The sequence below is a fragment of the Pelobates fuscus genome, chromosome 5 (genome assembly GCF_036172605.1).
Source record: "Pelobates fuscus isolate aPelFus1 chromosome 5, aPelFus1.pri, whole genome shotgun sequence".
In the NCBI taxonomy this organism is placed as follows: domain Eukaryota; kingdom Metazoa; phylum Chordata; class Amphibia; order Anura; family Pelobatidae; genus Pelobates; species Pelobates fuscus.
The window spans coordinates 64080686-64095127 of NC_086321.1; the positions used below are offsets into that span (position 1 = coordinate 64080686).

General features: G+C 37.2%; 1 protein-coding gene across 1 annotated transcript in view; it reads right to left on the reverse strand.

Annotated features, from left to right (window-relative positions):
• Positions 1-3737: 3737 nt before the first annotated feature.
• The window catches only part of FECH (ferrochelatase), a 28902-nt gene continuing 18197 nt past the window's right edge, over positions 3738-14442 (reverse strand). Inside the window, exons 5-11 of the mRNA XM_063456827.1 lie at positions 12852-12986; positions 11738-11844; positions 11227-11325; positions 9305-9412; positions 8419-8583; positions 5377-5436; positions 3738-4066 (exon numbers count right to left, since the gene is read on the reverse strand). Coding sequence (XP_063312897.1) covers positions 3932-4066; positions 5377-5436; positions 8419-8583; positions 9305-9412; positions 11227-11325; positions 11738-11844; positions 12852-12986 — 809 coding nt within the window. The 3' untranslated portion in view covers positions 3738-3931. The remainder of the gene's footprint in view (positions 4067-5376; positions 5437-8418; positions 8584-9304; positions 9413-11226; positions 11326-11737; positions 11845-12851; positions 12987-14442) is intronic.

The window sequence follows — 14442 nt, forward strand, 5'->3', positions numbered from 1 at the left end:
ATAGCCATAGTGCTAGGCTGAGGGTGGTTAGCCGACATTCTGAGACAACCACTAGCGCCCATTGCTGCTCGGGCTTATGACCCAGAGGCACAGAGGTAGATTGGCTGATGGGAACGCTCATTTAACATTACGCTATTCAAAAATAGTTAAACACTGAACAGAAGGACTGCACAGGGGGCTCCACACACTATAATCACTTCAAAGAGAAGAAGTGGTTACACCGCATAAAGTGTCCCTTTGAGTTCTAGACTGCAAATGATAACGGCAATAAGGCATGTCACTTTACAGCCACTTGTTCTGTCACAATCAGTATTGATAAATAACATTGCTGAAATGGTTTAGAGATTAGCAGATGCATAGTACAGATAGGAGACTGCATTACTTGGATCAAAGTAGCAGACTGGCAGTTAAACTACAAATTCAATTTCAGACGCCAACATTTTAATCACTGCTGCTTATCAAAGCATGTTTATGCCAAGTCAACCCAATTTGCTTTAAAAATTTAAGTACTACTAAAGTTTATAATCACCACTTAGTGTACAGAATCATCAGCTATAATAATGGAGAATAAGAAACATGGTATGTACATAAAAAAAAAATGCTGGTTTTACCTTTCTGGAACCCGCTTGCTTCAATATTAACACAGTCTCCCAATCTACAGCTTTTATACATCACCATTCATACACCAAGAAACACTCCTCCACATTATGACAGTCTCTGCTTGCTAGAAAAACATTTGGGGGACCCAGAACATGTATTATTTAATAGTGGTGCTGTTAGATCCTTAAAATTACCTTGGTTTTAACATTATACGCAAATATGTCTCAGCGCAGACAAAAAATGTTAATGTATTTTTTTTCTCCCAAACAATCTTTCAGGGCTATTTAAAAATCACCTGCCTCGTATGCCCCATATGGAGATTTAAATGTAGAAAGTAATCCAGGCACTCCAAAGTATCCCCAAAACAGGCAACTTTTATTGGTTCGTGGGTCCAATAAAAGTTGCCTGTTTTTGGGATCCTTTGGAGTGCCTGGATTATTTTCTACATTTAATTCTACATTTGGTCCTCTGGTACTGGGACTGACCCGGTTAGTACCCAAGGGTCCCTGAGAGGAAGGGTCTGGGTGCAGTTCCACAATCTATCTATGCACATGGAGATTTAGTCACAGCACGTGACCACTTTGTGTTTAAAGTCCACCACTTCTTATTGCTTACTCAAGTCTGAATTTTGCAATTTAACTTTCAAATTTACTACAATTCGCTTTGTAGTGAATAAACCCCGGACCAGTGGGACCCTATGCTGGTATATAAACCACTTAATTTTAGCGCAAGTATGGACAACCTTCAACGTAAGCTAATAGAAGACAGACTAGAACTTTAGTCAAGTCATATCCAATTACAGCCAAGTAATTGAAGGTTAAAGTGGAAATTAAAACAAACAGAATAGCAAATCATGCATAAATTAAATTTTTACTGCAATTTAAAAAAGTTTACATCCTCTGGTTTACAAATATAGTCATTTGTTCTTGTAATAGTCACATTGAAGGGTTACTCCAATCAGCGTGATCAGTTCAATGATTAGAAGTAGTTATGGTTTCTGGAGTCTATATGTGCAGTGTTTCACTTTGAACCACGGCATGGAGATTAAGCTCTCAGTTGCCGGAGGTGTAACTCCAGTTCCAGCAGGGTCATTGGGATTGTTCCAGGATGGCGAATATCAATATTGTGCAAAATTGGTGTCCGATGCCGCCAACCCCAATCAGTGTCACCCCTGTCCTCCCCTCAGTCTGCCCTCTCTAACCTCCATTCCCCTGGCAAATGAGATTGACATCCGCCAAGAAGGAATTAGTCTCAGTGGAGAACTTAGAAAAGAAGCTAGTTTATGCTCAGTGAAAACACTTTTTTTTTGAGTTGGAGTAATCCTTTAATGTAATTAATAACCACTAGTTATTTTCCTATTATCTCATATGTGTGATAGAAGGCACAGTGTCATTTTATACAAAGTGCAGACCGATATGAATTCTTCAGGTGTATGTACTAAACAACAAGTTATAGGTAAGGCAAAACGGATATGCAGAAAGCAGGCCAAAAACAGAGGGGGGAAAATAGGTTATAAAATTGTTTAGATGACCTGATACAAATAGATACTTTTATATATAGAGAAAATCTATATACGGTAGGTGTTCTCCATCTATCAAACCTCAGTAATATTGACAAATATTCTATAATAAAAAGCAAATCGGTCTGGTAATCGGACAGCTAAGAAGGCAGTGAGGAAGCTGCAGTCTGATCATCAATCGCCCAGAATTTAATTGGTGGTAGATGTGAAATGATTGCCAGGGATTTATACTACTGCAGTTGGAGGGGTCTCATCTATTACTGGTGGGGAGGGGGGTTGTTTGTAATTAACCCTTTATTTATTACAGGGTACGTCACCACATCTGAACAATCAAGGGTTTAAAACCAAAGCGACTGCAAAAATAAAACTTATTGGATAAAATGTAAAAAAATGCAGGAAATAAAATATAAGTATATTATTTCACTCGACCCACCTTCACTAAATAAATTGCAGTTATTGAACAGAAGTGGATCAATCATGAAACAGACATGTATCAATCAAGTGCATTTCTTCCATTCAGTAATATATTGTACGTATCGTTTGCTTCTGTTACATTTCATGATTTGTATGTCATGCCCCAAACGTTCCCTAATGGGTAGATTCCAAGGCCACAGAATTCTACTTTATTTCACACTATGAGAGTTATGCATAAACAGGCTCATTTACTAAACTGAGAAGACAATGTGAATGTCAAATACAAGGCTAAACTAAAGAAACTGGGGATCGCTACATCAGCTATGCTTCTAGTCTGACCACTTTGGCCTTACAAATGTAAATTCTCACTATACTGAAGGCACCTAAAATAAGCAATTCTGGGGCAAAAGTTTTTAGAGTGGAGTATTTGCCAAGGAGAGCAATCGAACGTTACTTATATTTGCTCATAAGCAACAACCCTCTATGTTTTGGGTTGATCCACTTTGAATGGACACTCCATGTAATTACAGGAGCATGCCATTAAAATGTGTAATTTGTTTTACAATTTAGTAGATATACTCTCCAAACAGGGTTTAAAATTTTAACTTGCCACTAGCCATCAACAAGTAAAAATGTAGCCCTGTCAAGTGGAAACTCAGCCCTAAAATAAATACTATAGCTAGCAGTGACAAGTAGCGTTTAAGGCCTGGCTAGTAGCAAATGACTTCATATTGTAAAAGTCCTGCCTGTTTTCTTTGAGGCTTTACAATCATTATCAGTGAGCTGCCCTGTATAGTTTGTGTTTATAACCCCCTTGACTAAGCTGTATATGCTCAAGTGTTTTTTTTTTTTTTTTTTATTAAACGAGAAATGGACCGAGATTTAGTTTCTTTTGAAGGTACTTGCTCAGTTGTGCTTATTCTTGTGTGGGTTGAGAGGCAATTTTCAGTGTCTTATTGGTTCTTCTATGAGCTTCCACTACTGACCCTTTCATTCCATATCTCAAAGCACTAATATTTCCTTTTTAAAAGAGACTTTAAAAATAACTGGAAAAATAAAAACTTTTTTCATAAATATACAAAATTATGCATACTTTTTCCCCAACGCAAAAAAACAAAAAAAAAACAAATATTGCTTTGTTTATGGTTTTATAGTCTAATATTTTATCTTTCTGCAATGAAAAATAATTTAACGAGGTTTAAAGTCTCTGCATTATTTAAATCACTGTAGAACAGTAATAAAACAGCCATGAAAGACTGATTCACTTTTAAGTATTATTTCTACCCCCTGAAAAAGAAAAAAAAAAATTTATGCCTAGACAAGAAAAATAAACAATACAACTAATTAATACAAGGCTTCTGGCTTCGTTCTTCAGAGTGAAATGTGTTCTTTGTTCGCTTAAAGCTGTTGATTGGTGAAGAAAGACTTGGCTTCTCCGCAAACAGGATTAACACACATAGGACAGCGTAGAGTTAACTGTTTAGAGCAGATCTCGTTGGATTTGATATGTGTTAGAACTATATCTGCGAGGGCCTGAATAAAACAAACAAAAGGTAAAAGTTTAAAAATAAAAAGTGAGAAAAGTAAAGTAGATGAAAAGCACTAGGCATACGAGTTCTCAAAATATTGGAATCTATTCTTTGAACCCAGCATTGTGGATAACTGGTAACAAAAATGGTACGTTTTAAAGCACAATATCTGAGAAGGAACAAAAGTGTAAGTGAATTTAGTTTGCTACTTTTCTGCATTAAAGGATTGCAATTGCCTGATCAATTCTCCATGAAACTCATTTGTGTATAAACCCCATGGTTTTAAAATTAAAAATAAATAAATATCAAACAAGCAAATGAAAGCCTCAAAAACACTTTCCATTAACTATTAGTTTATTTTTCCTTTCAGTGTTAAAGCAGCTCCTAGAACACTTAAAACATTAAAGAGTCCCTCCAGGTAATGCTAGATGCTATATGTATCTTATTAGTCTGTTTTGTGAAACATTGCCACAAAACGTTATGCAAACTTTATTTGTCCTATAAACGCCAGCAGCAGGTCACTATGGGATATGCATGTGTGCATTTTCCCTTTAGATAGTTTACAATTTGTGCTTGTAACGTGGAAAACAAAGTGGAAGGACCCAAGGTGGAACAGTGTTTTGCAAAACCATGTATGGCACCATGCAGAAATTAACCTCTAAATGTTAAAAGCGGGTTCCAACTGGGGAATCTTTCTCTGTACTAACTATCTGACCTTCCATGGCAATATTTAACCCCTTAAGGACACATGACATGTCTGACACGTCATGATTCCCTTTTATTCCAGAAGTTTGGTCCTTAAGGGGTTAATTAGACAAGTATTTCATTCCATCCTTTATTGGTACAATTCATACATTTTGGAGGACCACTTCTCAGCATTTTTTTTTTTATCTCCTTTACTGTATAAAAATCAAAAATATTGTGTGCGTTGTATAAATTTGCACATAAAACTTTATTAAAGAACATAGTTTTGTTAAATTTTTTTAAAAAAAAACTAAAAAAAAAAACTGTCGAAAACATTTTTCTTCTCCTTTATATTGCCCTAGAAGACAAAATAATACGTGGCTTGATAATTTGAGTAGTGGTCTTTAACTCTTTCAGCAAAAATGGAATGAGCAAAAGTGCAGCTTGTTATGTCTAATGCTTTAAGGTGTAACAGACATCCATGCAAAGGCTTGTATTGTTTATTCTTGGCTAGACTGCTTCCCACTTAAGAAGAATAGATTTTCACATTGTTGTAGTGGTTAGAAGTGAGAACCGATAATCACTGGGATACAGTCAATAGCATTAAAGCAAGTTTAACAATACTGATACCTTAGAGAACAATGGATTTCCATTAAGGGATTCAGCTCTTCTGATGTTTTCAACTCCACACTAAAAATAAAACAAGGAAAAAAATGAAAAAAAAAAATGCTTTACTCTCAATTGTTCTAAAGCACCTGCCAAAAAAGGACAGATTATTATACAAAAAGTTATAACAGTGCAATAAAGCAGCTGCCTAATTCTTTAAAAAAAAAAAAAAAAACTCTCAAAAAAGGTTATATAAACATGGAATATTATAACTCCAATTCTCTTTAAAAAAAAAAAAATAATAAAAAAAAAGTGTTACGCTTGTTTCAGAGGATATAAAAAGGTATACTAAAGGCATCGAATGAGCTTTAGCTTAAAGAAGCAGTTTTGGTGTATAGATCCTGGTCCTACAGTCTCACTGCTCAATTTGCTGCCATTTAGGAGGTAAAGTGACCCTAGAATCACCAGAACAACTACAACTTGTTCTGGTGCTTATATTATGCCCCTGCAGGCATTTACATGTGAACACTGCCTTTTCAGGAAAAAGGCAGGGTTTACATTACATTACTGCCTAGGGCGACTTCCAGTAGCAGTCACTCAGATGGCCACTAGAGGCGCTTCTTGGGTCAGTGCTGCACAATGTGATGTTGCACTGATGTTTAGCGTATCCACGCTCTGCATGGAGGCACTAAGCTTTCCCCATAGAGATGCACTTAGTCAATGCATCTGTATGAGGAGATGCTGATTGGCGCAACACAGCGTTTTGCTGCACGTACACATTAGCCTCCTAATGCTTTCCTATAGGAAACCATTGGATTGGCAGAGATTGTCAATTCTGATGATCTCAGCCATGGAGGTGCATCGGGACGGTACCAGTGCACCCACACAGAGCTCGAATAAAAAGGTATGCTTTAATGGAGGCAAGGGGCGGTCACCTAACTTTATAGGGTCAGGAATAGACGTTTGTATTCCTGAACCTATAGCGTTCCTTTAAATAACGGTTTATGTAGCCCTAGACACAGCATCCTGCACAATATGTTCTAACATCAAAGCTATGTTTCCTTGATAAATCTACTCCAGTTGTATGCCCTGTATCTGCACGTGCATGTTGCTGTACTGTTCTTTGTAAAACAGTCAATAAAGATTGAAAACACTTAAAATAAAAATAAAATGCTGTGGCAGAACCTTGGAGAGCTGTGTATAAACAAATGCCAGCATACCTCAATGAACTAGAGCAAAGTTGTAAACAAGAGTGGGACAAAATTCCTCTAAAATGATGTGAGAGAGACTGAAAGTCATACAGAAAACGATTACTTCAAGTTATTGCTGCTAAAGGTGGTTCCACAAGCTATTGAATCAGAAGGTGTACTTAGATTTTCACATGGCTTCTCCATTTTGTTAAATAAATCATGGCACAGTAATATATCGTGTGCTGCTGCTCATCTGAGGAAATAGTTACCCAATTGTAAGACCTGCTTAGGAACAGATGGGTGTTATGTCCGGATATGTAAAACCATAACCATTCTTTTTCCCCCATGAGTAGAGATCTCTCTACAAAACACACACACATACTGCCAAACATACCCCAACCACTTTATAGAATCAATACATACGCCCACTTTTTCGATCACACCATGACATTTTGGTTAGAGAATTTATATATATATATATACACCCACACACTGATCGATAAATAAAACCACCTGCCTAATATCGTGTAGGTCCCCCTCGTGCTGCCAAAACAGCTTTGATACATCGGAGCATGGACTCCACAAAACCTCTAAACGTGTCCTGTGGTATCTGGCACCAAGATATTAGCAACAGATCCTTAAAGTCCAGCAAGTTGCGAGGTGTGGATTGGATTTGTTGTCCCAGCACATTCCGCAGATGCTCAAGTGGATTGAGATCTGGGGAATTTAGAGGACAAGACAACATCTTAAATGCTTTGTCATGTTCCTTAAACCATTCCTGAACAAAATTTTTTTACAGTGTAGCAGGGTGCATTATCCTGCTGAAAAGAGCCACTAAGAGCTGTACGTGATCTGCAATAATCGCTTGATAAGGGGTACATGACAAAATGATCTCCACATGAATGCCAGGACCCAAGGTTTCCCAGCAGAACATTGTCCAGAGCATAACACTGCCTCCACCAGCCTGCCACCTTCACATAGTGCATCCTGCTGCCATCTCTTACATAGAGTAAATGACACATGCACCTGGCCATCCACCGGATCTAAATAAAATGTGATTTATCAGACAAGGCAACCTTATTCCATTGCTCCATGGTCCTGTTCTGATGCTCACGTCTCTACTAAAGGCAGTGGAAAAGGGTCATCATGGACACTGACCAGTCTGTGGCTAGACAGCCCCACACGCCACAAGCTGCAATGCACTGTGTTCTGACACCTTTATGTTTTTCAGCAATTTGAGCTACAGCAGATCTTCGGTGCAATCAGACCCAGCGGGTTAGCTTTTGCTCCCCACGTTCATCATTGAACCTCGAGCACCCATGACTAATACTGGTTCACTGGTTGTCCTTCCTTACACCACTTTGCCAAGAACTAAGCACAGCATACCAGGAACACCCCACAAGACTTGCAGTTTTGGAGATGCTCTGACTCTGTCATCTAGCCATCACTATTTGGCACTTGTCAAAGTCACTCAGATCTTTTATCTTGCCCATTTTTCCTGCTTTAACATATGAAATTCAAGCACCCTACACAGGTGCCATCGTAATGATAAAATCAATGTTATTCACTTTACTGGTCAGTGGTTATAATGTTGTGGTTTAGTTGTGTATAGTGTAACGGCTGTGGAACATCAAGGATCCCGCAGATCGGGTTATGTAAATCCAGTTCAATGTAAGTGTTCTGCACAGATTAGTTTAGGACAAATGTAATACCAATGTGTCATTTGTGGATGATCTAATGGTTTCGAGGTGAAATTGCTCATAACAATTCCTATTACGCACAGACATCCATGACATTTTAGTGTGACACCAACACCCTTTACATATAACTGAACAATGAAACAACATCATCCATGTCTACACAAATGTGACTTTACCTCATTTGCCAAAACCTGTGCGTACTCAATATCCAACTCGTAGAGTGTTTCGATATGATCACTGGTGAATGCAATGGGGACCAACAAAATGTTCTTCTTTCCTCTCTTGCAGAGGCCTTCAATTGCGTCACTAGTTTGGGGTCCAAGCCAGGCCATTGGCCCTACCTGTAAACAATTATATACAAATGATACTAGCCAAGGTTTTAAAATCTAAAACAGAAAACACCTAGTTTTTAAATATTTTAGTTTTTATTTTAATAAACACTTTAAAGTCAGAATTATTCATGAAATGTTCAGTAAAATAGAATAGAATATTATAATGTAATACAGTCTTGGTGTGCGTTATTTTGAAATGACAATTTTTTTTAAAATGACATTCAGGTCATATTTAGCAGCTTCCTATATGTGCTAAGAAGAATTTGAAGGTTTGAAACCATGCAAAATTTAATTTGAGATGTTCCCAATGCTTCAAATAGTATTTAAAGATGGCCTCACAGAGGCTATAATGAATTAAAAAATAAATAAATCTTAATTATTTTATATTAAAATTAAACATGACGACGCTTTCCTTTTATGGAAAAGTATTCCCATTGCTGAGAAAAATTTAGCCAGGGTTTTCTCTTGCCTTGGCCAGCTCCAGGAAACACTGACAATTCAGCAATACATCTTCAAGCTGAGCATGGTTTCGTTTGAAATCAACAAGGGAACAAATCTGAGCAAACTTATCGAGATGCACAAGTCAGATATGCTAGCCGTTTTTATAGACAAAAATAAGTAACATTTGTTTTGCTCAAAAGTGGGCAAAAGAAAAAAAAATATTTAATATGGGGTCACATCAGGTCACTGAGATATGGGATATTCCAACTATAGATCATCTAAGACATACCTTGGACTGCCACACTAATCTGTAGGGGTTTGAAAAGCCTAATTTCTCCATAACTTTTTGTACAGTAGCACCAACTTCTTGTGGGTATGGATCCCCTCGATTGACAACCTGGAAAGAACGAGATTTAAGGCTAAACACACAGTTATGTGTTACTTGGTCTTATACAATAATCCCTGTACTAGAGGAACCAAACAAGCAAAATTCTTCCAAAAAAAAGGTGCAAAATAGAAAGCCCCCCTCTATGTAAAGGGATAGAGTCAAGAAATGCCGAACCAAAACAGAATACGTTTGGTAATAGATATTTCACTGGATTTTAGTAAAATTGATAAGTAAACATACAGTCACTACATTTTATCCCTGTTTCAATCATGAGTGGAGTGGAAGAGATATTTGCAGTAAAGACTTAAAGTGGAACTGTCACTTGCATATTTTAATAACTTTCAAAAAGCTCTACTGGTGGCCAACAGTTCCAAGGTATTACCACAAGATGGCAGTATTTAAGATTGTCCATATAACGTAAATACACACTTTGATAGGTTTTACTTTTGCATTAACCCCCCACACCCCTCCTTTTCCCTACTCCCCCCCCCCCCCCCCCCCCAAAAAACAAAAAAAAACACATTAATACACTAGACTAGAGTTAACGAGTTTAGCCGCTTGTTTAGAAAATAGAGGAAAAGCAAAACTACATCTCTTAATATCTTTAAATCATGCCAACTTTGCACTTCTACCATTTTTCCCTCCTAGTTGTGCTCTATTGTCGTATAAAATACCAGTTTTTTGGGGAGAGGTAGTTATACTTTATTGAGCCTTTATATCGAGGTGAACCACTTTGAAATAGATTTAATATAGTTGGTCTACCATTAATATTTTTTTTAGTCCTTCTACAATTTTTTTCCCAGCCATTATTTTGAGGATATTTATTTTTGATTTTTCATTCCAAGATTGAGCAGCACTTTATGTAACAGATATTTATCTTGGTTGGTAGTTATTACCATTCACCCTAGGGCAGGGGTGGGGAACACATAAAAAAAAAAAACAATATTAGTAAAACTCAGTTTGACATGACCTAGGTTTCATAAAACCTTGCTAGCTTAATTGCAAGTGGAAGTATAGATCAGGATTTTGCCAAGGCGTTTGATCCAGTTCCACACAATAGGTTAGTGTTCAAACTAAAAGAAATTGGTCTAGATGAAAATTATTGATCTTGGGTAAAACATTGGCTTAAACATAGAGTGGTCATTAATGGTACATTTTCAAGCTGGTAAATGGTGGTGTATTTTTTTAAAATATTCCTCCCACCCTCCCTATCCCATCTCTGGCTCTGATTGTGAGCATGCACTTTGAGCTGACGAAACGATCCAAGCACCAGTTTCCATGAGAAGCCTAGGAGTGGACCGCCCAAGTGCAGGGATGAGGTCAGGGACAGGGAGTGGAAGATCAGTGCCAGGAGCTGCGCCTGGTGCTGGATGTCGGGTAAGCAAAAATACTTTTTATAGCTTTTAAGGAGGCAGGCAATATGACCCTATAGGTCAAAAAAAAAAAAAAAAAAAGTTCTTTAAAGGGTTGGAGTAGCCCTTTAATAGAGAGTCATTTTTTTCCCCCCTACACCAGCTCTCTCATATCAAATGCACACAACTCCTGCTTCCCAAACTCAACTACATTTTTCAGCCTATGTTCCACATATTCCATTGTGGTCATAGTGTGTAGACACAAACTGCACAAGACCATTCACAGTTTTGTGATAGGCTGTCAAACATGAAGCTGTAGCAAGCTGGTAAGCCCAGTGCAGCAACACTCTGCTTAGGCACCAGCAGCCTGGACTGTCACGTTATATAAAACTTTGCCTTGATCATCATCATCTGTTATGTTCACTAAAAACATGCAAGTAAAGTCGGCAATAGAAAGAATAAAATGCTTACTGCCATGGGCAACGAGTGAGCCGAGAACAGAATGACAACATCTCCTCGTTTGTCAGCTGGAAACAAGCTCAGTTCCTTGGTAATGTGATCTGCAAAACACTACAAAGATAAGGAACACTTAATAACTGGCCACAATCGGTCTATTCAAGGAAACGCATCACGGAATTGTAACAGATGGGGAATCTTTTAAAGTGCATTTTTCATTAAAGGATTTATAAAAATAAAAAAAGTTACATTATTGTACTACAAAATAAAAGCAGATCTGCACAATATATTAGCCAAATTGCTATCAAATCCAAATATTTAATTTTGTTCTAGAAGGATGTATTTTCATGATGTGACAGCACATACAGAAAGGGCAATATGGCGTCCATGCATCGACTATGCCACAACTCCCAGCAACAGTCCCCAACTAATTGCAGATTACATTGTAATGGAAGTGATAAGCGTAACTAAATCTATATATTGGAAAGAGAGTAAGGGAGTACAAGGGATGAGAAGATCAGGCCACCTGGATAAGCAGAGGGTGTGTCGGCCATCGGTCAATAATGCTCCATCTCATGTTTGGCTTTGCACCTTTTGAATTATAATACCGGTATATTGCATTTAGACTGCTTCCTGCGAAAAAATAAAAATAAAAATATTTGAGCAATTTTCCAAAAGGATAACAGGAGGCTGGGGGAGAAAGACGTCACATCTACTTATGGGACAGAATTATGAACTTTGCACAACAGTCCTAGGTTAAATGACATCCACTGACAAGGTAAAAAAAACAAAACAAAAACAAAAAAACACACAACTGCCTATTTAATCCATCACAATTCATAAACTCAAGACAACATGACAAGCCTTTGACTAAGGGCTACCCCTAAAGCAAGAAGTTAGATGTGTCTTCTGTGCGGTCCATCATGCTATTCTGTAAAGGAAAATGCTAAAGTTAAAAAAGAAATATATTTAACCTTTTTCCTCAATCGAATTAAATGTTTCTCATAGAAATGCTACTCAGTCCCAAATCAGATGCTTCTCACAGAAATGCATTTTATTAATAAAAAGGAAATAAAAAATAAAAATAAATTAAAAAAACCTCACACCTCGAACTGAAACTACTTTTAAGGCTTCTAACATTTTTTCCCATGTTGGTTATAAAGGTGGCTCATGTAAACTCTTTTCTGCTCCCCATCCTGTCCCACGCGTTTCTATACTTTGAGTAAGTGCCATAGATTAGAAATTGATATTTTTTACATTTAAACTTGGAGGGTTTTTTTTTTGCCTGTAGTAGATTGTGTGGACTGGATCTTGTAGATCAGCAAGTCTCCATTGCATCTGCAACAACAATATCTATTTAAGCAATCAGGTTCTATACTAATATGAGGGGAATTTGGGATTTATTTAATAGCATGAATATTTTTTGCATGTAATAAATTGCATACTCTACATCCCTTGATATGTATGCAGTACCTAGCTCCACTTCACTTTTTGCTGTGCATGGGATGTGGCTTTTGTGATGCGGATTCTCAGAAAATAATTCAATTCTTCTCAAACTATTTTTTTCACAGAAAAAAAATTAAAATAAAAAGTGGTGCACTCTATGGTATGAACTATTACAGATTCTAAGGTAAACCAACCTGTAGTTGAACAGCTGTACTGAGGATATTGCGTAAAAGCAATAGCGCGTTCTACTCCATCTTGTTCCATTTGTTCAATAGCAGCTTCAGTCAGTGGATCCACATACCTGAAACCAATGTAGTATTTATGAGGTCCTGTGGAAAGAAAAAGAAAAAAAATATATATGAGATACTAGGAAAAGCATAAAGTTATACAACACTCAGATATATATATCTGCATCATGACGGGCCTCCCTTCCAAGTCTGTTCTCTTCCTATGCCTTTATATATGCTGCATGCACATAACATGACAGCTCTGACTGTACTTTGGCAAATTCGTATCATTACAATTAACCAGCTAAAACAACACAAACAGAACATGGAGTGTGCCCATAGACCACTCAATTCTAGAGTAGGCCTTTCCTGTCCTAGATCTCTCATGAACCTCACTATCAAGGTCAATGGGTACTTTCTACAGTTTTTTTCCTAGCTGTGCCAAATTAATCAAATGCCTAAACAAATTGTTTTGACCACGATTTATGAATCAATTTGTTTGTCCAGAGAATAACAGGCAATTTATGTTTTCAGTACAGGTAAACAGGGTTTGTGCACAAGTCTAGTCTTCGTTGTCTGCTTGTTATTACGCAGAATAGAACAATGAAATATGCATTGTACGCTTAACAACATAGAATGACATATTCAGCTCATACAAGGATACCTGACCATTTCCTGTACTACCTGCCAAGGTGATAAAGTAATAAGATGTGTTTCCTGTGCAAAAGGAGTTTAGGATACAAAGATATCTGGTTGATTTGCCTACGCAAATATCCTGCATCTAGGCACTCTTCAAATATTTATATAACTGGAAGATATCAATTTCTACACAATAACCATATCAAAACTAGCAAATTAGGTCTACACAAATAAATGTATGTAACAAAATAACAATATATAGAATAAAATAATCTATTAAACGATAAAACTAAATGTATTACACAGGTCATATTGCACACATACAATTCACATTTTGTTACATCCCGTGGCCATGAATCCTCTCCTACGCATGGTCACAGTACATCACGTAAATCGAATTCATTAAGAAAATCAGAAGAAAAGACTGCTCTAATATGGAAAACATCCACAAAATCTATTTAAGGGAAGGGACAGTTATAGTAATATTACTTTTATTAAAAAGAAGTGAACACGTCCCCAACACGAGTTTTATTAATTAATGAGAGGGCAGTGTAGAGTACCAGAAGTCCTAGCATTGGTTTGTGGGATCTCTTATATTAATGTGAGCATTGGTAGCGCACAGACATTGCTCCCTAAATTGCTCTCAGGTCTGTCTAGCAGAGAACATTTCATTAGAACACCAAGCATTTTTCAACTAGAAAGGATCACACAGAATCAGTAAATTCATTATTTGTTAGCTGATGCACCCACTGCTTGCTCTCAATATCACCAGCAATTTGTCCCACTGCCACGCCAGTCGACAGGAAGGGCAGCTGCATTTTTTTCGAAAAATATATGGGCCCTGAGTGGAAATCTGCTGCCATGTCATAAGACACAACACAAACACAGGAGACATATTCCAAGTTAGAGAATTTATAGA